A 25,684-nucleotide genomic window follows, 5' to 3' on the forward strand; every position below is an offset into this window, starting at 1 on the left:
GGACATTTTCCATCTTCATCAAAGATTGTGAAGGCCAATTGACTGCCGGAATGTCTATAGTACGGATAGCCAAAAAATACTAGATTTTTGGACAAAACTAGTATATTTTTTATATTTTGGATATTATTTATTGTAAATATCCTAAAAAGCTATGGAAATTTCTAGAACAAGGTGTCATGTTAAAAAAGCAAGTGGCTTTTTTAGCTAATTTTGGAGATTTAATGCAAAACAAAGGATTGACGAAATTGCGCGCATTGCGATCGCAGTTTACAAATAGTAAACAACACTCCAAATAGGGAGGAGGAGGAGTGATTTGGAAGATTTCTGATCAAGCATCCCAGGGTTTTATCCCCCTTTCGGAGCCAACGGAACCATTGGATTTGCTATTTGAGTATTGGATTGCATCTTGGAAGCTTTAGAATTGTTGATTTTACCAAGATCCCCTCCATAAAGAGCTTTTCTTCTTAGCCACAATCCTTCTTCTTTAATTTAGCTATAAATAAGAGGCATGGGGAGCAGTTGAGGAGGTTCGAGCAAGAGGGGAGAGGTTATTCTTAGGAGTATAGAGCAAGAGGGAGGAAAAGAGAGGGAGGTAGAAGGATATTCCCCCCCCCCCCCCCTCCCCGAGAGGTTGTGAGAGGGAGCCAGAGAGGAGGAGAATTAGAAAGAGAGAGAGAGAGAGAGAGGAGAAGATAGCATGGCAATACCCAACTCCGGAGTTCTTGGTGGCACGTTCTTAATGCTGATTCGCGGTTTTCCAGTTCTTCTTCATCGCTGCTTACTCATTTGGTGTGTTCCTAGAAACACGTCCTTCAAAAGGCTCAGTGGCACCCAACGGAGGATCGCTTGGCTACAAACGCTTTTCAATTGGAATTACTGGCAGTCTCGCGTTTACTTTCGTGGGAAGGTAAACATGAGCTTAGACCACAATTCAATTGGATGGCACGTTTGGGCTTGTCTTCAGTTGCGGATGCCACCCTTGCCAGTCGCAATGTGCTTATATCGTTTCGTACTGCTAGGAGGCTTTTCCGGATCCCTCGTGGATATAGGCCTTTATGGGAACAGCTTTTGACGGTGCTCCAGAGCAGACAACCCTTTCCTGCTCTTGCTTTGGATCATCCCTGGCAGGATTGGGACCTACAAGGCCGGCTGCATTTGAGCAAAGCTTCTGCTAACCAAGTGTATCATCTTCTGATCACAGATAATCAATGGCTGGTTACTAAAGCGAATGCTTTATGGGGATTGCGTAAATCCCGGTCATGGTGGAGGGCAACTGTGATGGAGGGCTGGGTCAACAAGACACCCTTTAAATACAAAGTCTTTCTTTGGAGAGTGATGATTGGGGGTCTTCCGCTTGCTTTGGCTCTTTCCAAGTGACGAATCTCCAATGGCACCTGTTTCTTTTGCACCACTACTATGGAATCCGCCCGCCACCGATTCATTTCTTGCCCCGTCGCTAAGAAAGTCTGGTTATTTTTGTCGGCCGTTTGGCGAGGGGTGGTTGGTATCACACTGCGCCCCTTTGATTGGGTTTTGGGCCAGCCAAAATACCCTACTCCCGCACAGCCACATATGAAGCTCATGTATCACTTTCTTCGATACTGGGGCTGTTGGCATAACTGGACCATTCGGAATGCTTTTCTGTTTGACTCTGCCCATAATGTTCAGCGGCATATTGTGAGGCTTAAGGGCCTCTTGTATTGGCAGTTAGCTCTTCTCCATCGTTCGGATTTGCTCTCTACGGAGGACTTCCGTCCTTGGCATATGGCAATTTCCTCCGCATCCTTGCCATGAAATTGTAACTTGTAGTACTTAGCACCTCTTCACATGATGGCTTGGATTGTCGTCATGTATCTTGTATTCAAGTAATCTTGTATTTTTTTCGTAATTAATACAATTACCTTTTACGGAAAAAAAAAAGAAAAAAGAAAAAAGAAAAAAGAGAGAGGAGAAGATCAGGAGAGACTACGAGAGAGGGAATTAGAGAGGGGGTTAGAGAGGAAACGGATTAACTCAATCTGCCCTTGTCTCGGTCTTTAACTCGGCAAGTTGTTCTCACGCTAACGGGAAAATCGGATTGAAGACTTGCTGGTCATTTTGGACAGCAAGGGGAGTTGGAATACCGAAAGGGATTGGAAATTGTACATCAACTTCTTATTCAATTAAGTTAAAGAAATACCGAAAGGGGTGCCAGTTTTGGGGCCAACCGGGTATCCATTGCCCAAGATTGCGAGTTAATTTGGATTTCTCAATTTTGTAATAAATGTTGTTGTTGTAACTAAGTTGTAATTATGGAATTATCACCCATCCATGGAGGGAAGGCTGGTTTCAGTGGGCTACTTCTAGGGATAAGATCTACACCATGATCGTCAGGCCTTTCAAGTGGTAGCTATCTTGGTAGTGATAGAGAAAAGCAATTAGCGTACATTTTCAGAAATGACATGTGATCCTTCTCTAACTTAGACATATTTCCAACATTTTCACTATTATCCTTATCCTTAGTAAAATCTAGGTATGCTGAAAGATGATTTTTCATTACTTTAGAGATGGTAGTTGTAGATACAATAGGGACATATTTTTCTTTTAACTTTATATTAGGTGTGAGTGTCTTATCCTTATGTGGAATAATCTTTTGCACATGAATCAATCATTACATGCATATGGTGACACCATGGCATACCAAGCAACATATCACAACCCTCAGGTGGAGTAATGAATAACTCTTTGCTTTCCACATATCCTTGTATGTAACCGAAGCTTTCTAATAAGCGGTGTGATGGGCTTTGCATGGCCTTTACATGCCATTCCAACTTTCCCCATGGGTTCCATCTCATCCTCTCTGATGCCTAGAGGGGCTGCCATGTCTACAAAGATGTTGGCTCATGCACCGTTATCAAAGAATATCAATGCATGCTGATCCCTAATTTTGCCCCATGCTTGGCACAACTCAGCAGCATCATCATTGAGCTGATCACTAACAACATCGGGCGCCAATCCCATTGATGTTTTGGGCTTCTTTTCCTTAGGATCTTCCTAATGTTCTGATTTTCCAACTTGCCGCCAATTGGGACAATCCCTTGCAATGTGACCCTCCTGTTCACAAATAAAGCATTTTTTTTCAGCCATTAATTCCCTACGTTGTGCCAATGTTTTCGAGCCTTTTCTACAAGACCTAGCTGAGAGTAGTTCAAGATTGTGTCCTCACCCACTAATCATTTGGGTCATGAATGTATAGTAGGCCAATAAACATGCCATCCATTTGCACAGATATCAAGATGGCATGATGTGGGACTAGGATGCACCAATCCTGCACTGCTAAATAACATTGTGCTAGAATTATGCAGATTGTATGCTTCTAATACCCAATATTATGTACGATGTCATGCTACCCCTTGGGCCCCTCCTACTTGTCTCTCTTCTTCTGTTCATGCTTCCTTTCTCTTATGAATTTGCTGCATTTTAGTGATAAATTCAAGGAGAGTGGGAGATGACCGTTTATGTCACAAAAGTTCATTGTTTTCTCAAGTCAAAGACTAGATCTCATCTTGTAGTTGCACCAAAAGGTTATGTATTCTGCTGAATACCATGCAAAATTCTCTGATTCTCAGTATATTTTTCTCATTCTCAGGTGACAAGTAAAATCTTTCCTATATCTACATATGGTTCACTGTTTTTTACATTATTGGCAGCTCCTGCATGCCACTATTTGTCCTACAAGCGGGTGATTAACATTTGTGAGTAGAATGGTCTCTCTCTTCAAGGACTCATGCTGAAAATCTCAAATATGCCAGGGATGCAGTGTCTTTGCACAACTAAAACAATATCCAAAATTGTACAGATATTTATGTCTTCATTAATATTCAGCACTTCCATAATCTGCTATAGTTAACAAGGTTTATTACTGTGAAGAAAAATTCCTTCTATTGAGTGAAAGCAAATAGGAAAATGAACAATAGAAAAAAGGAAACTAGTACATCCCAGGCTGGTTGCATTTTGAGCTTATCTCAAAGGAGGATACTTCCTAGCAGAGATGGTCCAGGTGTCAAGGGAAATTCCTGGCAGTGGTTGCTGTTGGACTTGCAGGGGCCTGAAGGATTCATGGAAGAGAGTAAGAAAGAGAGAAAGGTGCTAGAATCACACGAGAACATGTCTAGGTGAATGACAGTAAGCAAAGATGCATGTGAGGACAAAGTAACTCTCTTTTTCCTGAGAAAGATGTTTCTATTCAAACCCCCATGTGATTAACACTAGTAAGGTAAAATTTTGTACAAAAATCCAAATAAGCATAGGAATGGACATCTCTGAGGCTGGCCATTCTCTTTTGAGGATCTTTAGCATGAGGGCCATTCGAATAACCAGTATTGAAATTGTGAGCCAAACCAAATTAGGAATCTCTGGATGAAAGAAAGTGCCTCAGCCTAGAAGGCAAGAAAGGCCCCTTGCCTCCTCATATGCTCTGAGACACGTTGTAATCTTTGTCATTTATCTCTAATATTATGATAGTTTCTTTGAAAAATGTAAGTGAGTCTTTTGCAGGTAAGGTATGTTTCCACTTTATAATCTCACTGCATCTGCCTACTGTGCAGATGTATTATCCAGTGGCTTTGGAAACAAACTCCCATTGATGATAATGTCCTGCATTCCACTCCATCTAAGTGAAGTTTGGAGTGTGTTTTGATGCTAACTTGCTAGCATGGGTTGTGAGATCCCTTGAAAGTTCTCATGTGCACAAGTTAGTTGTCTGTCTGTAGCATGATGCTTCTACTCTATGGTAATAATATCTTCATGAGTGCCCTAAATCCAGTCTAAGAGCTCTCTTTGAAACCTATTGGGCTCTTCCTACTAGAGAGAGACAGACGGTGCTCTAGTAAGTTAGCATTGGGTTGGATGGAGTTAAACATTGTTATGAACTACTAGGCTACTGTGATATCAAATCCCACCTAAACTATGAGGTATTTGGTTGTCTTCCCTTTGCTTATCCCCCTAAAGCCCAAGTGGACAACTCCATCTGTGCTGGAATTGGGATTTGTTGAAAAACCAGTTGATATACGCTAGTTGATTTTCATGCGACCACCCCTCTTGAAATATGGACTATCTGCTAAGGCTGCTATTGGAAAGCCCCTAGCATTTGGCCCTTTACTATGGCACCATTGTGTTAGAAGAGCAAAATAAGGAGTAGAATTATGAAAGACACCAGGTTGATGAAAGAGAATGGACTAAATGAAATTGGGAATTGGATTCCACTACAATAATTAGGAATACAATGGTTGAGCTCCACCTCACACCCTCCATAGGTTCCCTCTCTCCCCCCCCAAGAATCTATGAGTACATGAATGAATGACTATGGCCACACTCCCTCCTTTTATAGAAAAAAATAGAAGAGTTGTCATACCACAAAATAGGTTGGCAAATAATCAAATAAACAATAAAGAAGCTGCCCATAAATTAAGATGTGGGTTCATGTAAACTTGTGATATGACCACTTCTAACACCATCTCCTAGAGCATAGGTGAACAAGCACAGAACGAGGACACCCAAGATGCATCATGGATACTCTAATAGCGGGCTCTCCATTGCACGCGCCTTGGTAAGAAAGCACCTTGAAGAAGTTCAAATGCCATAATCCCTTTCTAAAGGTGAAGTAGTCAAGATAGCCACCTTTCGCCTCTTGTAGGCACACAACCTCAATGGATGATAGGCATAAAATCCACCAAGAACAAAAGAGCATCAACATGCCCTCTCTCCACCCTCGCACTTAACATTTCTAGCTAGGAATATGTGAGGGTATTATCCACTATCATAACAGTCCAAAAGAGCCATTGGATTGAGCCATCGGTAAGCCTGAAGTAAACCAACATGATGTAGATTTGCACGCAATCTCATGCTCCACCAAGCATGACCACAATTGCCACCATATGAAGTAGCAATGGGTCTTCCACTCTTGCTTCTCTTAAAATGTGAAACTATGCCATACCATTTCTTCTCTTCGCCCATGTGCATGAGTACCACTTCACTGTATCACGATAGAATCTGAGACTCCTTTAAAGGTTGGAGCAATCCAAGAAACTCTTTGAAAAGCACTAGTGAGCACCATAGCACTCAACCATAGCTCCTTAAAATATTCAAGAACAATGAATCTCTCAATCACACAAGCAATAGGATCATGGTGAGTGAAACAAGAAAGGAAATTACTCTCACATTATCTTGGTCATGAGAGAGTAGCAAAGGGAGTGTGAATGCGTGCAAAAGATCTTAAAAGGAAAAAAGAAAGAAAGGGACAAATGAAACACTAGTGGCGGAAGTGTGTGGAAATATAGTTTTTATTATTCAAAAGCAACCAATCGCAGAAGCTTATGCACACTTTTGTTGAATCATATTTTGCCACATGTAAAGTGAAACATTTTCCATTAGCCAATTTTTTCTTCCAAGGGTGTGAGGCTAGTAGAAGTTGTGGTGGGTTTGGAAGAAAACTGCCTTTTTGTTTTCAAATGAAAAGGAGACACATTGGATGACACCCCTCCCCTTTTTCCTTTTGCCGCCTCATGTGAACTGAGCAAAGTTGACCTTAGAAATATCAAACGTGCCAACAAGGCAATGAACAACAAGGTGATATGAGCACCTTTGCTAGTAGTCCGTGTCATTGCAAGGAGGATTTATCAACAAGAACTAAAGAAGCATTGCTTTCAATGCTAGCAATCTGTCATGCTAGAAAGCATGACAACATCAATGCTGGTAGAACTGCCATGAAGATCAAATGATGACACATGATGATGAGCATCAGCAAGAAGAGGCCACATTGCTAGGGTGCTAGGGAAATCGACATCAACCCACGGCATCACTCCAACCAATTGGCACGCAATGGCCACACAACAAATGTAGTAGCACCCACATCACAAGCAACCACATTGCTAGCATAGTCATGTTGCCAAGTGTACTAGACACAAGATCTTGAGTGAGATCCCCTTCTTACCAAAAACCCAATAGTGGTTCTTCTTCGTCTTGCCTTCTTGCACTGTGAAGACATTAGTACTGGATATTGCCTATAGATATATATGCACTTACATTTCATCAAGTATTATATCACCAATTTTTTGAAAAGATACTAAATTGCTGCTACATGAATTACTTTCACCTATGCACAAAAGTCATGTAGAGGCTTGCTAAAAAACCAAAGGAAAAAATTGACTCCTCATATTGACTCCAAAATTTGACAATGTGATCCTAGAAAGAGAGATCACTATATTGGTATCACTGTACCAGTATAAACTTCATCCTTCATCATAAATACTAGGACGATAATATGATAATATTTTCCTTTAGTAGTAAATTGTATTGTGATATAGTGCAAAATTATATGTGTTTGAAATTAGTGACAAAGGAAGTTGCAACCAAATGGAATCACATGCACAATGAACAAGCAGGCCTGCCAACTAGTCACATTATAAGACCATGCAAAATCAACTCAACCTTAGATTATAATCAATTCTATGTCAACAAACCTTAATGTTTGATACATGTTAGAAGAGAAAAACAAGAATTGGGATAATGGGAGACACAAGATGAGGAAGAGACAATGCAGAAGATGAAGCTTAGGAATAGGAATCCACTATGACAATCAAGAAGTCAATGGTTGAGCACTGGCACACACACTCCACAAGCTCCCTCTCTCCCCACCAAGAATCTACAAAGCACATGAATGAATGACAGCGGTCACACTCCCTCATTTTATAGACAAGAATAAAGGAGGTGTCATACAACAAGATAGGTTGGGCAGTAATAAAATAAACAATAAAGAGGCTGCCCATAAATTAGGCTGTTGGTACTTGTAAACATGTAATATGATCACTTCTAAAAAAGACGGACTCTGTTGAAACCATCATCATCTGTCATACTGTCCAACTGATGGCATTGAAGGCACTGGTTAGGCCGCCCTATGATAATGATCCATTGAAACACTAATGAATGGCCACCACAATCTCCATCTCTGTAGGCATTCTTTTGATGTTGATGAGACCGTGGTCCTCTCTTATACTATTCCTGTGATCCTCTCTTATACTATCCCTGTGAAGGATGCTGGTAACACAATACCTAGGAGGTGTTTGGAGTCATCCACCAAATGGCAATACTCAAAAAGAGGAGGGTAACAATGTGCTGTGGATACTTACGGCACAACCTGAAGCTGGAGACATAGAGCTGCTATACCACAAAACCATATAGATGACACCTTTCCCAAAGACCACATGTAAGATGTTGACTAGCTTGTGCTAACTTTGCAGAGGTGAGGTTAGCCATGAAAATACCTTGTTTCACCAGCATGTTTTTGGTGAAACGTGAGCTCATCCTCCATCCTTATGGCCTAGACCATTCAAGTTTTTGCCTGGAAAAGAATACACAAGGTAGAGGACTTCGTTCTTATTGTGGGTTGTGCTGGCATTGGACCAAGGGTTTCCATTGTGCATGCTTGTCTAAAGACCTCTTGCAAATGAGCTGCTAGCCAATGAAGAAAGGGGGGTGAGCTGCTATGGAGGGAGTGGCCAGAAACCAGCTAAGGGGGGAAAGGAGAGAGATAAGGAGGGTAGTAGGGACAAGAAAGCGAGGAGGGATCTGCAAGAAGGGAAAAATTATTGACAGCACAGGAGGGATAGCTGCATGGGGCATGTATCGCTAGCAGGATAGAACGAGATGGAGGCAGTGGTGAACTGTTGGGGAGGAGGGAAGGCGATGGTGAGAAGTCAGCGAATGTTGAGATGGCAATGGGAAGCAAGGGTTAAGATGGTGAGAGGCAATAAGAAAGAAGGATGGAGCTAGGATGGCAAGGAGGAGGTGAGGAAATGATGGGGAGATGGCAAGGAGGTGGTGAAGCTTAGATGCTGATGGAGGCAGTAGTGAGCAGCATGCATGTGGGAAGGGGCGGGGGGATCAAATGGTTATTCATAACATGGAAGGCTCTTCCTTTGCATTGTATGCTTCATCATATGCATGTTTTGGGCGTTCATCCACTCCCAATATTTGAGGTGCGGTGCTAGCAGTCATGGTTATACCAGCCCTTTTTCGTGTCCATCTCCTAGTTGTGAGCCTCAATCTAAGTTAGATGGGGATTTTTGAGCTCTTCTAGTGTCCATTTCAGTTGTGTTTGCCTGTCTATGTCCAGCCAGGTCTAGCACCATGCTGTCCCAACTTTATGTAGGTGTCCAGCTGTTTTTTTTTTTTTTTTTTTGGGGAGAAAAGAAAATTCTATCAATGACACCTTGTCCCCCTCAGGTAAAAGTACAAAGTACATGGAACTTTGTAAAGAGTCTAAGTACATCATACATACAATGGTTGTGTGAATAACTAATTTGGTGGGCTATAGTACTACAGCATCTGAGGGGCCATGAGGAAAAAAATGTCGGAGTCCCAGATATGCACAAAGACATATCTCCTCTTGTATCCTCTCCCATCTCCTGATGAGAGGATGGATGATCTCTATCCAAATCCTTGAAAGAGTCTCTACTGTGGATACATCCTAAAGGTCTATAGTGTGATTATATCTTACGGTCTAGGTGTACTAGGCTATAATATTGGCAATGAGCTCCCACTTATGACAATATTTGTGGGTCCACTATGCCTGTGAGTAGTTTGGAGTGGGGATCTTGCTCATATGCTGACCAATAAATGAGAAAAGAGAGGTTCCCTTGAACATCCCCATAGCCATATGCTAGGCCTCTATTTGTAAATGAAGCTACACAACCCCAAGTTGTGACTGTGGTCTGTGCTGTAACATGGAATATCATTTTGAGGGCTCTCCTCCATACCTCCTGATCTCATAGTCCCACAGCCACTATCGTTGTGTCTACTCTGCCTCACCACATCTTGCACATGCCATTGGGTCACTACTATATCCGAACCACAAAGACAATCCTGCAGGCACAGTCTTTGTGTCTCCTCTATCTCACCACATCTCACACATGCCACTGGGTCCCTACTATATCCTAACTAGGTTACAACTGCCAAGTTTATGTCAGCTAATAGCCATAGGAAAAGAGATCTTCCTCGGCCTAAAGCTCTCATCTAGCCTCCAAAAGTCTGATAAAAGAAATGGCCCAGTATGCCCTATTTGTGCCAATGGGAGGTGGCTGCTTGTCCAGCTGCTGTTTTGTGGCAGTCCAAACTGCATTTTTGGAGTCAGTGAGTTTTCAACTGCTGGTGCCACCAGCATTTAGGGGTGGACCAGTTCCTCATTTCCACCCTATCTATGGGCGGCAGTTTTACTTTGGGTATTGACTCATCTTTCGTTCACATTCATCATTCTTCTTCAGCATTTGCTCTCTCCTTCCTGCGGTCAGCAGACTCCTTCTCCCTGCTATCCTGTTTAGTGTCCTCATTCCCTTGTTCTTCGGAAATTTGTTTAGGGGTTCAGTCCATTGTATGCGGTCCATCATTTTCTATGGTGGATGCAGCTGTTCTCTTTTTTTTTCCTGCCCCCCCTCTCTCTCTCTCTCTCTCTCTCTCTCTCTCTCTCTCTCTGTGCAACAGTTGTGACCTACTGTCTAGTCTGATTGCACGCTTTCTCCCTCTGCAAGCAGACCTCTCAGTCTGCAGATGCTGATGCCTGTAGACAGTGACGTCTGTCAATGCCTACAACAGATGTAACCTGCAACAATTGTGTCTAGGTCTCCTGAAGAATGCAGGTGTGAAGCAGGTCTGAGACAGCACCAGTGTGATGCAGCAGGTTGCATGAGACTGTGGTCATGAGACAGATTGAACTGTAGTTGTGATACAGGCTGGATAGTGGTCTGATACAACAGACTTAAACTGCATTTTACTGAAACTGGGACAGTAGTTTGTACTTCAGTTGAACAGTGGTCTGATGCAAGTTGTGTGAGACTGTCATGATGCAGGCTGGGCAGTGATCTTAAAGTTGGTGAGGCTGGACAGTTATTACAGGGCATTCTCTCTGTGATGTGATGCTCGCACTGGAACAGTGATTGACTCTCCTGAAAGTGACAGTGTTTATTGTGACAGTGACAGCAACTGCTGAGTGTCCTTGGGGCTGTGGTGACCTGTTCGTCTGATGCAACAGTGACCATATGCAATAGGGAGGTCACATGCTGTGTAATACTCTGCAATAGTGCAACAGTTACTGCAGCGTGTGAATACAATTAATTATGGGGATGGATGATGAAGACAAATGTGAACATCAAACCATGGAAAATGAATATTTGGGAGATGAATCTGATCAAGGACTGCCATGGAAGCAATGTTCCACACACCTTCTAAGAACACATGATACAAGATGTATGGCTGTAGGGTCCGTGACTGGACTATCTCCCCAGGGTTTTTTGATAGGCATGGAAAGACCTTACGCAGCATGAATGTGAGGAACTATGAAGAAATTCATCTCATGATTCACTCTGAACTATGAATTATGAGATAGGAGTTGGAAAAAGAAATATGAGAGCGAGTCAAGACTAATGAACTAATAGCAGACCAGAAGGCAGAAATGCAAGATATACAGATAAAGATTAAGAATGAATTGCAGACACAAAAGCTGTCTGAAATGCACATTCTAAAAATTGAAATTCAAAAGGTGGTAGATGCTTGCACATCTAAAATCTTGGAATTGAGGGAAGAATTGAATACATTTAGGAGAAAATAAATAAATGTGTAAAAGGAACTACAAAAAGAGAAAGAGGCACCAAAGGCATGTGAAAGGGAGGTTCACTCATGGATAGAAGTTGCAAAGATAACACAGAAGCAGATAGAAGATGCCAGCCCATGGATTGAGGTAGTAAAAAAGAATTAAGGAAAACTGGTGAACAAAACTAAGGTACTGAATGCTACTTTGGAAGAAGAGGCTAGGAGAGGAGCTAGGGTACTACATGTACGGGTAGTAGGATGGGAGCAGAAGAGCAGCCAGAGCAGCCCACAAGAAGATGCTGAGACACTTGTTGATAAAACTGGGTCTTTAGATGTACCTATAGTTGGTGCTTGGAGAGTGGAGAAAGAGGACTCTTAAGTCCAAGGCTTTAATCCTTTGCTTTGAGGACAGAGAGAAAAAAAAAGGCCTCCCTCTCTAAGAGGAGAACCCTCGAAGGTGAAGATTTATTTGGATGAGGATTTTACCCTAGTAGAGATAGCACATCACAGAGAACACATGCCCAATGTATATTAAGTCTGCAAAGAGGGAAAATGGGTTGTTTATAGGGATGGACAAGTCATCATCATTGATAAAAGGACTGCATAATGGTAGGAAGTCTATGAGGCACTTAGAATGTTAGTATGGAATTGTACTGGAGCCCTACGCTTGGACGTTGGTTACTTTGAAGATAGCTTCCAAAACGTAGACATAACCATCTACACAGAAACACACCAATGTAAAGGTAGCCGACTTCCAGACGTGCAAGGATATGTGTGGGAAAGTACATTTCATCCTGTAGCTAGAAAACCAAGAAGCACTAGGGATCCTGGAGGTGTGGCCATACTATACCGAGAAGACCTCAAAGGGATGGTGCAAGTAATGAAGAGAGATGATGATGCACGATACTTATGGATTGGGATACATGCAAGATTGCTATGGGATATATTCATTGCAATATGCTACTTTCCTCCTGTAAACTCAACCTATGCCATATGGGATCGATCTCCCTTTAATGTAATTTATGAGGATATTATGAGATATGCTAGCATTGGGGACATATTATTAGTGGGAGATTTCAATACACGCATTGGAGACAAACAGCTTGATTATATGCATGATAATGCCATGTTTAAAGAGATTAAGATAGATGAAATAGCCCCTTGCATGACAAACAACGTGATTATATGCATGATAATGCCATGTTTAAAGAGATTAAGATAGATGAAATAGCCCCTTGTAGGAGAGCCAAGGATAAAGAAGTGAGTACCTATGGGACATATCTATTGGCTTTGGGAAGTGCACATAGACTAGCCATCTTTAACGGTCTACCACAATGGCTAGGCTCTGACACTTTGACATGTTGGAATCACAAAGGAGAGGCAAGTATTGTCTAATGTCATAGGAGTTGCTATTAATGTGGTTAGCAATTTACCATCCTTCTTTCCCTCCTTGGCTTCATGGGATCCTTTCCAATGCTCTTGAGTTATTTGCCTATTCATGGCATTCTCATTTTGCTTATGCCATTGTTCATGTGGTGGTGTTGCCTCTCCTGCTCGTAGGTATGTGGGAGAGATTGGCAAGCTTGTGGTTGATAGTTCATTCATCCCATCCTCAAGGATAGGATCAGCTTCTTGCGAGTGAGCTTGTGCTTCCTTTATCCATTCCTTGACCTTATCCACAGCCATTAGCTACTAGTTGGGGTCAAGGTACTCTGCAATCCTAGCGCTTCCCTTCTCTCTCATCCTAGGAGCAAATGTTTGTGCTTCAGCATCGGTGACCTATTTATCTTTTGTCATTGTGAATTACTTGATAGGCTTACCCACATTGAAATCAAAGACCCAAAAATTTAAGGTATCTAAGAGACCAATTGGCGTAGCAGCAAATCATGCTATTTTGACTTTCGTGCTCTCTTGTGGAGTTATGAAACATGGAACACCATGCCTCTCTAAACATCCCAAATACCACTTTGTGGAAGACACCTCACACATCTACAATGGCTCTTTGCACAATAGTTTACATATATTGGACTTGAGCACATCGTTGGAGGAATGTACAAGGGACTTGGTAGAAGCCATACATAGATGAGCCATATATGCATTCCCAAATGCCTTGCCCTGATGTAGAACCACACTCTCTAATACTCCCCAAAATAGTTGGTATGATGATGAGTGTAGAGTTACTCGAGTTAGCTTACAGAGAGAAGTCAAGCTAGGCACTTGGGCACATCGCCAAGCAAGGACATTCTTTAAACACTTTGTGTGGAAGAAGAAGCGAGACTGCTTGCAAAAGAAGAAGCATAGATAAATCAGCTATTTTTGGGACAGGATAGCAAGAGTGCACGGAAGATGTTTCATGAAAGATAGCCCCCCATGCAGATTGCATTATTGGATGCTTGGCTTGACCATGGAAGACAGGTGTATGATCTGCCAGGACAGGCACCTATGCAGCCCCCATGGACCTATAGGCCAACATAGTGGTATTTTTTCACCTAGAAAACAGTTACAGATGCAATCTATGTGAGGATGGAGATGGAAGCTCTCAGTTGAGAGTACACAATTGACAATAGAGTGAGTGAGAGTGAAGACAGAGCATGACACCCAATACAATTCACGTGTCTAATGAAAGTACAAAGTACAATCCTTGGACCTTAGGGTTGTTAATGTGCGTTCACGTCCGAAAGGTGTAAAACACGATAAGTGACCGAACTATGTAACATAAATACATAAAATAGAAAATAATGAAATTGGGGGGAAAAACCTCTCATAAGGAGAGTAAAAAGTGTCCCAATGTCCTAATGCGCATCACCGACACTTCCCTGTGAGCATAAGTGTGAGTTAAACCCAACAAACCCCCCTGGAGTGAAAATTGATCAGCATACAAGGATCATCCACCAAAGGAGATCAAATTTGAAGCATTGCGAAATGCTTCAAATTTGTCGTAAGGAAGAGCTTTGGTGAAGATGTTTGCCACATTGTTGGTGGTAGGATAGTAGACAAGGCTGATATCTCTTGCATGTAGCTTCTCTCTGACAAAGTGATAGTGGATCTCTGACAAAGTGATAGTGACAAACTGATACCCTAGACTAGCCCTGGAGTCTTCAAGACAGCTTGTAGTAGAGGGAGATAGACAATGTTGGTATGCACATATGAGCACGTGGTTGAACTTACATGGCATGAGTACAGATAGATTGCCACCATTTGATTACAGCCTTGATTGCCCTACTTTGAGTCTCAGTTGTGCAGAGCTGAATAGTGTGATCAGAGTAGATATCACTAAAGTGGAGACAGGAAGGACTTGGTTCAAGCCCCCTTTCCCATTAGGCACGAAAATGGCACAATACCAATGCCACTTCTTGCAACTCTCTCATGATGGTTTCATAGTGAGGCCAAGATACATTGATGCTCAACTCTCCCATGGACTCCGAGTTGCTATTGGTTAGATTCGCACCTCATCGCATCAGTTGTTGATTGAGACAGGTCGATGGAGCCATATTGCAGCCAAAGAGAGGATGTGCCACCTTTGTGGATGGGAGCCAGAAACGGAGGAGCACTACATCTGCTACAGATGTACTGTATACTATGATATCCGAGGCTATTATCATTGCCTCTTTAAGGAGGGATTTGGACCACTAAGACGGGTGATGGACAATGAGGACCAAAGATGTTTGGGTCTTTTCTTATTGGAGCTCCAGCGGCGTAGAGCAGTATTGTTACGGGATAGGAGACGTTCATCCACCCCTTCAGAGAGTAGTAACAAACTTTTTCAGTGTAGCTGAACCCCTAGCTGTTGCCACCCCAAACACTACATCTCCTATTGATAGGCGTCATCGAGGGACATCATCATCAGGCGGTATCACAGTTGACAGAGCTACAACATTATGCAAAGCACGACGCCCTAGAGTGTCTACTAGGTGACATTGGCATGCCCATATGCGTCACATTTGCATCACGATTGCTCGTTACAGATGCAGATTGGTGCGTTGACTCAGTCGGAGGTAGCTTGCAGAGTCTTGGTGGATTCCATAGACTGAGGAGGAGATACTCTACACTCTTTTAATCTTTTTAAACCTAGTTTTTTTCAGCTTTTTCATTTTTCCATACCTCTCATACTTCTTATCCCAATCCACCATGTAGACCTACACATTTATCTCTATCTCTTTTTCTCTGATGAGAGATGATGATACCAGTTGTATTGGTTGTGGTCTCATAGGCCATTCTGGCCTTTTAGAGATGTTAATAGATCTTATCTTATCTTATCTAGTATCTATCTCGATTCTCTCTTTCCCCTTGGGCCGCAAGGCCCCCAACCCCCATCTCTCTTTATTTTTGAAAGTTGAATCTTGAAAGTTGAAAGTTGAAACTTGGAAGGCTCAAGTTTCAACTCTCTCTTTCTCTCTTTAACCTCCAAGTATTGTTAGTATACTTGTAATTTGTATCTTGTGGTTGTAGGTGGGCCCCTCAAATGTGGTGCATGTTGGGTATTTCACTTACGCCTACGCTCACATAGGAGTGTCAATGATCAGTAGGACACTGGGGCACTTTTTACTCTCGGTAGGAGAGGTTTTTCCCCCTAGACTTATGGTATTATTTTGTATGTGCTTATGACACACACTTACGGGCACTTATTGTGTTTGGGTGTGAACACCCCCCTACAACCCTAAGGTTTTTTTTTTTTGCAAGTAAAATGTGGCTGATTATATTACTCAAAAAATTGATTACAACAGAGTGCTCATGCTCAACAGACTAGTTGGAGTTGGTGGCTGATTATATTACTCAAAAAATTGATTACAATAGAGTGCTCATGCTCAACAGACTAGCTGGAGCTGATGCAAGGTCACCAGTACATCATGTATACAAGCCTCTCAAGGTGGTCTAGGGAGGATGGGGGCAAGAAGTCATTGGGGGGGGGGGGGGAGAGAGTGGTATATCGCCAGCTGGGGTTGCCTGCCTGCATTACAAAGAATAGAACCTGGCCACCCTATGTGCGCATGAAGTGACCTCGGAGCTTTTGATGAGCCCTGGACTCGCCCTGCACTTGATCCCATTGGCCGCAGAGGGAGTGGATGATGGAGGTCCAAAGCTCTGCTAAGGTCACCTGTGCTGAAAGTCTCTCTCTACCGAAAGCCTCTTGACATCGCGCCTTCCAGATATGCCATCCAATAAGACTCCCTATGATCTCCCATACCTCGGAGCGGTCTCCTGTGGACTCCAGTACCTGGCGGATGGGTAGAGCCTCCAAATTGACCATTGCGCACGACCTTGCCTCGATAATGAATATCGTGTCCTGCATCCTAGCCTCATACAGAAGGTGACGGCCCTGGGTTATTGCATGCCAACAGAAAGGTCCCCATGAGATACATCCAAGGCTGGGTGCTATACGGCGAAGGATGCGGCATGCTTCTCTCCACACGAGCTGCGCCTTCTCACATGACCAAAGGCAGTGCTTTGGGGTTTCTAGAGGCTGCTGTGTGCAGCGCTTACAACCTCCCTTCTTCTGCATCTGGGCAAGCCAACTTCCCACCGCCAAGCCTCCATGTGCCACGAGCCATAAGAAATACGACACCCTCCTCGGCCTCTAGCTATCCCATAGGTGGCACCAAAAGATCTATCGGATGGTCTCCATGATGGTGTGCTTCGCCTAGTGCCTGCTACATGACAGTGCCCAATCCATATCCTCCTACATCAGTACATGTCTGTCAATCCTGGCAGTGTACTCTAGGAACCTGTGTCGCTTCTTGGTGGCCGCCGAGGCCAGCCATAGCCACTCTCGTGGATCCCACTCCGGCTCATCAATTGGTCTACCCTCCTAGATCCACAGGCGCCACTCCCTGAGCTCCTTCCAAAAAACATAGGGTCCCAGTCTCCATATCTTCCCCTGAAGGCCCACCACCCGAATCCTCCTCCATGAAAGGGCAGGAATCCCCTCATCCTGCTGTCCTCTGTCAAGGGCCAGACGTCCCCCCTCCTGAACAGCAAAGAAAGTCCCCTGCGGGGCACCACCCACTCTACGTGCCACCTGAAGGGGGATGCCTACTGGTGAAAACCTAGCTGCCCATACCTCCTCGAGCTCTATCAGCTCTCGTACCAGGGGAGCAAGCTACTCTGGAGGTATTGCTGCGTCTATCTTCCTTCTCCTCAACTCCACTCCTCTTTGGCAGCTTGATACTCGTTGCAACACCTCCTCGTTCGCCATCCTGTACACCTCCCGCCATGTCCTAATGCTACGAGCCGAGCCGGCCTCCCACCTGGGCCTCCCACCCGTCTCCCACCCAGCCCACTAGATGTGGGGGTGCTCACCTATTTGTGCCCCTTCCCGATCTTTGACCTGGGGGTTCCAGATCACCGGCTAACGGTCTATCTCCTCTTGGCAGCCTGGGGAACTCTGGATTAGGGCCTTACGGAGGCCCTGCCACATGTGGAGTAAGCTGTAAAGGAAAGGTGATTTGGGAGAGGTGATCTGGGCTGACGTGAAGATCCATCTCACGGACGGCCTCCACTCACCGCCAAGCCTCGGTCTACAGTCCTGAAGGCCCTCCTGCAGTAAGACCTTCCAGGTCTACCCGCTTGGTGTGAGACTGAGGACAACTAGCTTGCCCAAGAGGGCCATACTCTGATACTCTGGGTTTATAATCCCAAGCCCTCCCTCTGACCTATGTCGTATGATGGTCGCCCACGCCACCTTGGCCCTGGAGTCCCTGGAACCATCAGACCCTGACCAAAGGAAATTCCGCACTAGGCGGCGAAGCTGCACTACGCACGATGAAGAGAAGCACCAACACGAGGCGATGTACCAGGCCATCGCTAGGAGGACCTGGTTAACCACCAGGGCTCGTCCGGCTAGTGAGAGGTGGATTGTGCTCCAATAGGTGAGTTTCCTCTGAATAGAATCGAGGGCAGGAAGAAACTGCTGGGCAAGGGTGATGTCGAGTTCCACCTGGAACCCTAGGTACCGGACGGTTTGCCCTCTACTCACCCATCTAAAACCCAGGTGGATGCCCCACTTCGTGCTAGAGTCCGGGTCTGTGAGGAAACTAACTGACTTTCACCAGTTGATCTTCGCTCCCGCTACGAAGCAGAATACGTCAAGGGCCAGCCTCACTTTGTAAGTCGGAGGCCACGTAATCCGCTCACACGTGACCTGAGGAAGTGAGACATCGCCTTTGCGAAGAGTAGAAATAGGTATGGGGCCAAGGGGTAACCCTGTCGAATTGATCTCTCCAGGTGAAACTCCTCCCCTTGCCTTCCGCCTATGAGAACCCTGCTGGTGGCCGATCTGCACAGGGCGGAGACCCCACTAATCCAAGCCTGGGGGGAACCCAACCTCGCCATGGTGCCCTCTAGGAAATCCCAGTCCACCCTGTCATAAGCTTTTTCGAAATCCAAGAGTAGTACGGTCAGTCTCTACCCACTGTGCTGAGCCCACTCTGTCACCTTAAAGAAGGTAAATACATTGTCTAGGATGCTCCTATCCTGGACAAAGCCTGTCTGAGTGTCATGGATGATATCTGGAAGCACGGGGCATAGTCGTCTACCAATCATCTTTGCCAGTGCCTTATAGGCCACTGATAATAAGGTGATCGGTCTCCACTCGGAAAGCTCCATCCGGTCTCCCCCTTTGGGGAGAAGACTAATAAGGCCTGCCGAGAGACACCCTCGCATCTGTCCTGAGGTGAAAATCTCTTGGAACGCCATCAGTAGGGGGCCCTTCACCACTTCCCAGTAGGTAGTGAAGAAGGCCTTAGAGAGGCCATCCTCCCCCGGGCATTTCTGCCCATCTTGTGTATGGAAAGCCTCCTCTAGTTCCTTCTCTGTGAAGGGGGCTAGGAGGGAGCGTCCCATCTCCTTTGTGACGAGGGGCGGGATGTGATTCCATACCTGCTGTCTACATCTCTGTCCTCTAGCTGAAGGTGTCTCCTGCTAGAAAAGGTGGGCGTAATAGTTGGTGGCAATCTCCATCACCTCGTCTGGGCTAGAATGGGTCCTCCCATACTGATCCCGGAGGTTGCGTATCTACTCTCCTGCGGTGCAAGGTTGGTGCACCCGGAAGAACTCTCTGCACATCGTGTTCCCCTTCCGCGCCTAGAAGGTTGTTGAGGTTCAGAAAGAGAACTCCGAGCGCCTGTCCTCTAGGCCAGCAATGGCTGCTCGCGTGCGCACCTCCTGTGCGTGGAGGTTAGGGTCCCCTGATGCCTCCTGCAATAATCTCTGCGTGGCTGCAAGGTCCCGCCGGAGTGCTCTCTCCTTCTCCTAGCTCTGCTGCGTGGCCTGTATGGCTGCCTCTTGGAAGATTCTGCTCGACTCTGCTAGAACCTCTGCAACCTCCTCTGCTATCCGGTCCCTCTTGCCCCTCTCTTTGGTCCAAATCTGCTCTATCTGTCTCGTCACCTCCTCCCTCCTATAGATCGAATTAGGGATCCGACCGGATCGCGTGTCTAGGGCGGATGTTGGGGGGTCAAGTGTTAGGAGAAACGGGTAGTGATCGGACAACGTGGTGCTTGCCAACTGCTCAATCTGACCTCCGCGAGAGCCTCCCCACTCTCCCACATAAAACCTGTCCAACCACTCTAGCAGAACTTCACCTGGCCACCTGTATCCCCAAGAGAAGTCCAACGACCTCTCCCTCTTGTGGAAGGTAGGGTCTCTCCAGGCATCGCGTGCTCTGATTGCGAGCAAAAAGACCTCCCATGCCTCCTGCTCCTCCCCAGTCATACCCTGGTAGTTATTGCCTCTGCCCTGTTGGTCCTCCAAAGCCTCCAGATTGTTGAAGTCTCCTCCAACGATCCAGGAATCTACCTCTGGGAGTCCATCTGCAATCTCCACCCAAAACCTACTATGTGCCCTAACCTCCGTAGGGGCATAGACGTTGAGGACTCCAAGGTACGAGTCCCCAATATCCAATCTGACCCATAGAACCCTTCCTGCCACTATCGTCACGTGGTCTCGTAGATAGGCGGTGAGACGGGCCAATAGAGGTGTATACGCCTCCACTCCTACCGTGGGCACCTATGGCGTACTGCTAAGTGTGCGAGCTGCCCGACAACACCTTCCCTATCTGCTAGGCCTAGGTGGGGGTGATCTTGTGCTCTTGTAGAAGAAAGATGTCGATTCGTTCGGCCAGGGCAGGCTGCAGCTCTTGCCAAACAATCAACTTCTTGGAATCACGTGCCCCACTGTAGTGGAGGCTATTCACATTTCAAGATGCTAGGTGTAAACTCATGGAGAAACCTGTGACTGACCGAACAGGCATCTGTTCGGTGTGGAAGTTGCTGATGAGGAGGAGAAACTGTGAGGCGTGCAAGTACGCTTTGCCGCCGGTCTGGACGGCGAACTCTAGTACCCCATGGAGGCCCTTGGCCGGACCATAGGGGTGATAGATGCTCCAGGTGGTACTATCAATGCATCTATCAGCCATGCTGAGAGTCGTGACTCAGTACATTGGTAGAACCGGGCCGTGTGTGCTAGGGGCCACTCGATCACGTCCCTCGTGCTAGGGGCCACTCGATCACGTCCCTCAGAGCTCTCCACTGTGGAGGGGCTCGAAAGATAATGCTCAAGTGTGGGACCTTGGCACCAGCCCACTAGTTAATGTCCATCATGCACCCAGGCCACTGCTATGCAAACAATGCTAATCCTTCATCTCCTATCCACTGGGAGATGTGATCCGCCACCTGATTCTTCAACTCCTCTATTTGTGTGGTCGTCCACTCCCTTGAGTGAGAGGACTGAAGAAAAAATGTGTAGTTTGGTCCATTTGGTGGTGCTAATAGATGGACCTTGCCCCTCCTTGACTTACAAACCACGGAGATCCCCACCTCTAGAGGTAGTGGGAACTCTCCGCACTCCGCAAGTCTCAGATAGAACCATGGGCCACTGCGGAAGAACTCGTGGCAACAGCTGTGCCTGTCTCGGGAAGGTGTGACGGGCGGCAGGGGTGGATGAGGCGGTGGCTGTATGGGAGGGGGAGGACTGCTGGTGCGAGGAGGAAGTAGGTGTGTGTGGTTCATCATATCCTGTGGGAGGGTGGGGGGTGGGACTGGGAGGGACCACTTGAACCGGGTGTGGATCAGGGGGGTGCTCGGTATGGAATGTGGTGGGGGGGAAGAGGATTGAGGGATGGTGGGATGGATAGGGATGCATGGCGGGTATATGGGGAGACTGGTGGCCTTGGAAAGGGGGGGGTTGTGGGCCAGGGTCAGTGGGGGGGGGGGCATGAGATGTAGAGGTGGGTGGGTGTGGGGGCTATAGAAACTCAGGCGAGGCAGTCTGTGGCGCGGGAGGTGGATGTGGGGGGTTGCAGTCCTGCCGGGTGGGACGGGCAGGGGGGGCTGTGGAGTGCTCTGTCGAGGGGGGGTCTCTCGGCCACCTGCTTTCTGCGTTGCTCCCCCCTGCCGTCTCCCTCTCTGTCATCTCTGTACTCGTGTGAAACCGTCTGCATCCACCTGTGGGCCTATCGGCAAAACAACCCTAGTACCAAAGCGCGTACACTCTGCTGCCTTGTGCCCAAAGTCATGGCAGTGCAGGCACTGTCCTGGTTGGCTGCCCAATTACAATGACCTGCTACCTAAAGGAGTGTCCGCCTACCTCAATCTCTAAGAACTGTGGGATGTTCTTAACCTCTTTCACTGCCACCCGTATCTTCGGGACTCCTGCGGGAGTCATTGTGTCCATGAAGGACGTGGGAAGGACCGTGCTGAAAAGCCATCCAAAGTCTTCCACCAACTCGCAATACTCTATCGCCAGGCCGGGAAAGAGAAGGGTGACTGGGTGCTGAAGAAACCTGTTGTGGAGTGCAAATGCCTCCACAGTGAAGCCATTGTACCAAGGGACCATGTATATGACCCCCTTTGTGGACGCATAGTGTGAGCTGGCAAGAAGCTTACGAGCTGGGTCTGCTGAGCTTAGTCAAACCATGAAGATCCCTTGGCCCATTAGAACCGCCTCCACGATCTGCGGTGTGCCGATGCACAGCGTGGAGTGAAGCCAGTCCCGAAGCTGGGCCCTCGCTGGGGAATGTCCTACTACCTGACCATAAATCACTGTTTTCTTTAGCTCTCCAGCTCTTTAGCCTGGACGGCTAGGAGTTGCTCGTCAGAGAGGACGATGCGTAAGGTGTTTGACTACGGGGCACTCGCTGAGTGCACCGACGTCTCACCAGAGGTTTCCATTGCGCGTCCCTTTCGAAAAGCTACCAGTCACGTTGCAGTGCTACCTGAGGGGGAAAGTTGCTGCAGATGGAGGGAGCAACTGGGGGGGGGTGCTGTTTTGGTGGTGGGGGAGATGTTGGACGCTGCGGATATCGGGTTAGGCTGGCAGTGGATGGGGAAGGTGTGTCCCAGGACGATGGGTGGGGTGGAGGGGCACGCTACCAGTGGCCAGACGGGGCGGGCGCGAACTATCAGGGCGAGGGTGAGCAGTCGGGGATGGCGCATCAGATGGACCGGGCGGGAGGGGGCGCAAGCCAGTTGTGGTGGACGAGCAGGCGGCCACAAGGCGGGGGGGGGGAGGGTTGGCGAGAGGGGAGGGAAGGATTGGTGAATGGGAGGTGGGGAAACGAGAGGGAGAGGGATTGTCGAAAGGGGGGGGGGAAGGTTGTCGAATGGGAGGGAAGATGCCTGGCGCAGGGCGAGGGGAGGGAAATTGGCGCAGGCAGGGGAAACTAGCGCGATGGCAGTTCGAGCGGGAACAGAAGGCAACAACGGCGCGACCTCGGGAGCAGACGAATCTCTTGGGGAGTTGGATAGATATATTACAACCCTAAGGTTTAAGGGTTGTACCTTGTACTTTCAGCTTACACTCTTTCAATCTATTGCATTGGGTGTTGTGCTTCACTCTCATACTGTCTATTGATTTCTGTGCTTAACTTTGATCCTGCCTTCTTTTCACATTTGGTATTAGAGTAGCATTGGCTCTGTTTAGCTGAAGCTCAGGTTCTTCTCAGCTCCACTCAGCCTTTGGGAGCTTTTGGCTCTGTTCAACTTTGCCCCGTCAGATATGCCACGACCTGCAGCAACTCGACTTGCTTCTTGTGCCACACGCTAGCTTGCCTCCTGTCCGCCCTTGTGTTGCACGCCATGTCAAGTGGCCCGCCAGTCCAGCCCGAAGCGCTAGAGCAGAATGCCCCACCAATCCTGTCTGTTGTACCACTCACCAGATGTCACACCCGTTAGTCGCTAGCGCCGCCTGTCTGTGACGTCTCCTGTGCCACCTATCAGCAGCCTTGCCAGCTACGACACCTTTGCAGACTGGTCCTCTGTGCCGCCCGTTAGTAGTCGCCATGCCACGCTTTGCAGCTCGAAGCCTGCTCAGGCCACCCGTTCGCCACTGCGCCAGCTCGCCACAGCTCTGACGCCTGCTAGCTCGCCTGTCCAAGTGCCCATGTCAACCCGTCATTTCTGAGGTAAATTTTTTTTAAAAAATTATCCTTTTATTCTAGAATAAATTTCTGGAAGAGGGGGTTCCTATGCAGTAGCACAGAATTTAGGATACGTGTCCGAGACACATTGGATGCAAATTTCTGGGCACATTCATAAAATTTTTTGGGGCTTTTATGTTTTTTGAGGACATTGGCACATGTACTACAATTACATCATTGATAGATTGTTTTGAACAAATCTGGGGCAAGAAATTTTGGGGATTTTGCTAATACAATGTTACTGAACATTGATTGCACCTTGAATTGCATGCATTAAAGACAATTTTGACAGAGTGCATCTCTGTATACTAATTGTAGAAAGTTATTTCTTGCAATTTCTGGAAATTTTTAGATTTTCAGTTTGGTCTTGCTTTGACATTGCTCTTTTGCTTCTTTTGGTAATTGATTATCATGGCAAATCAAGGAGGAGATGTCTTCACCTATGTATCCAAGGATGATAGATTGGATGGAAATAACTATTCACTTTGGTCCTTCATGATGCAGAATGTACTTGTGGCGAAAAATCTTTGGGATTATGCGAGTGGAGAAGAAGCTTGACCTGGAGTTGTGGCTTCAGATACTCCTCCTCCAGGAGGACATGCACAACGGGCACCTCAGCCTGCTCAACTTCAGCCACTTCCACAAAGAACAACAGCTCAAAAAGCAGGGGATACACGGGATGCACAGGCTTTGTTGCTAATTGCATTGGCAGTTCAGCGGTCAATCATCCCCCACATTCGTTCAGTAGCTTCTTCATGAGAAGCTTGGCTAACTTTGGAGCAGATGTTTGCAGGAAAGAATGAGACTTGCATCTCTTTCTTATAGAAAGAGCTAGAGACATTGAAAATGGATGAAGGTGATTCTATTCAGGATACTTGAACAAAATTCAGGACTTGCAAGAGCAACTCATGAATGTTGACGAGTACTATTCGGATATGCACAGATGATATCTACCACTTGGAACTCATTATCTCCTTTGTACTTGGGCTTTCATACAACCTTAAACCTCACCATGAGGATTGCCGCACAGCGAATCACTTTTCTTCAGCTAGTGAGTTTGCTTCTAGAGGAGGAACATATAAGAAGAAAGAGTGGTGTGGATGTCATAGCCTCTGGGCAAGCTTTTATGACTAGAGAGAAAGGCAAAGGTAGCCAAGTAAAGAATGCTCCGCAGAGTTCTGGGACTTTTGGCACATCATAGGCAAGTAAAAAACAAGGGGGCATGCAAGCCAAAAAGGGCAAATGCCATTATTGCAAGAAGCCTGGCCACTACATCACTGAGTGCAAAAAGAGCATTGCCAAGGAGGAGGAGTCAGGAATGTCTATTTCTAATGCTCCTTCCACTGCTACTAAGTCCGCGTCCTTTGTTGCAGACAGGGACTATCACTTTTACACATGCAGTTATGACACTTCTTGGGCTAATCGAGCATTTAGCTCTACTGAGGATGTAGGCACTTGGTTTTTTGATAGTGGTGCTTCTAGGCATATTACATCTTGCAGAGATTTATTTGTTTCTGTTGGTGCAGCTCCAGTTGGCAAGTTTGTACAGTGTGCCAACAATGCATCATACCCTGTTAGAGGTATTGGGGAGATCGTGCTCACAGCCGTTGATGGCTCTATTCTCTGCCTACAAGATGCTTTATTTGTGCCGGC

General features: G+C 46.3%; 1 protein-coding gene across 6 annotated transcripts in view; it reads left to right on the top strand.

Annotated features, from left to right (window-relative positions):
• The window catches only part of LOC148042006 (uncharacterized), a 198,464-nt gene that overhangs the window by 16,872 nt on the left and 155,908 nt on the right, over positions 1–25,684 (top strand). For all 6 annotated transcript variants that reach the window (XR_015691892.1, XM_087684910.1, XM_087684920.1 and 3 more), the window contains one exon: positions 3,629–3,734. Coding sequence is in view for 5 of the 6 variants with exons in the window: in XM_087684910.1 (XP_087541036.1) it covers positions 3,629–3,734 (106 nt within the window). In the remaining variant the exon portion in view is untranslated. The remainder of the gene's footprint in view (positions 1–3,628; positions 3,735–25,684) is intronic.

This window comes from Lygodium microphyllum, chromosome 1, assembly GCF_053477565.2.
Source record: "Lygodium microphyllum isolate KBCC chromosome 1, Lygodium_microphyllum_v1.1.10, whole genome shotgun sequence".
NCBI classification, from domain to species: Eukaryota; Viridiplantae; Streptophyta; class Polypodiopsida; order Schizaeales; family Lygodiaceae; genus Lygodium; species Lygodium microphyllum.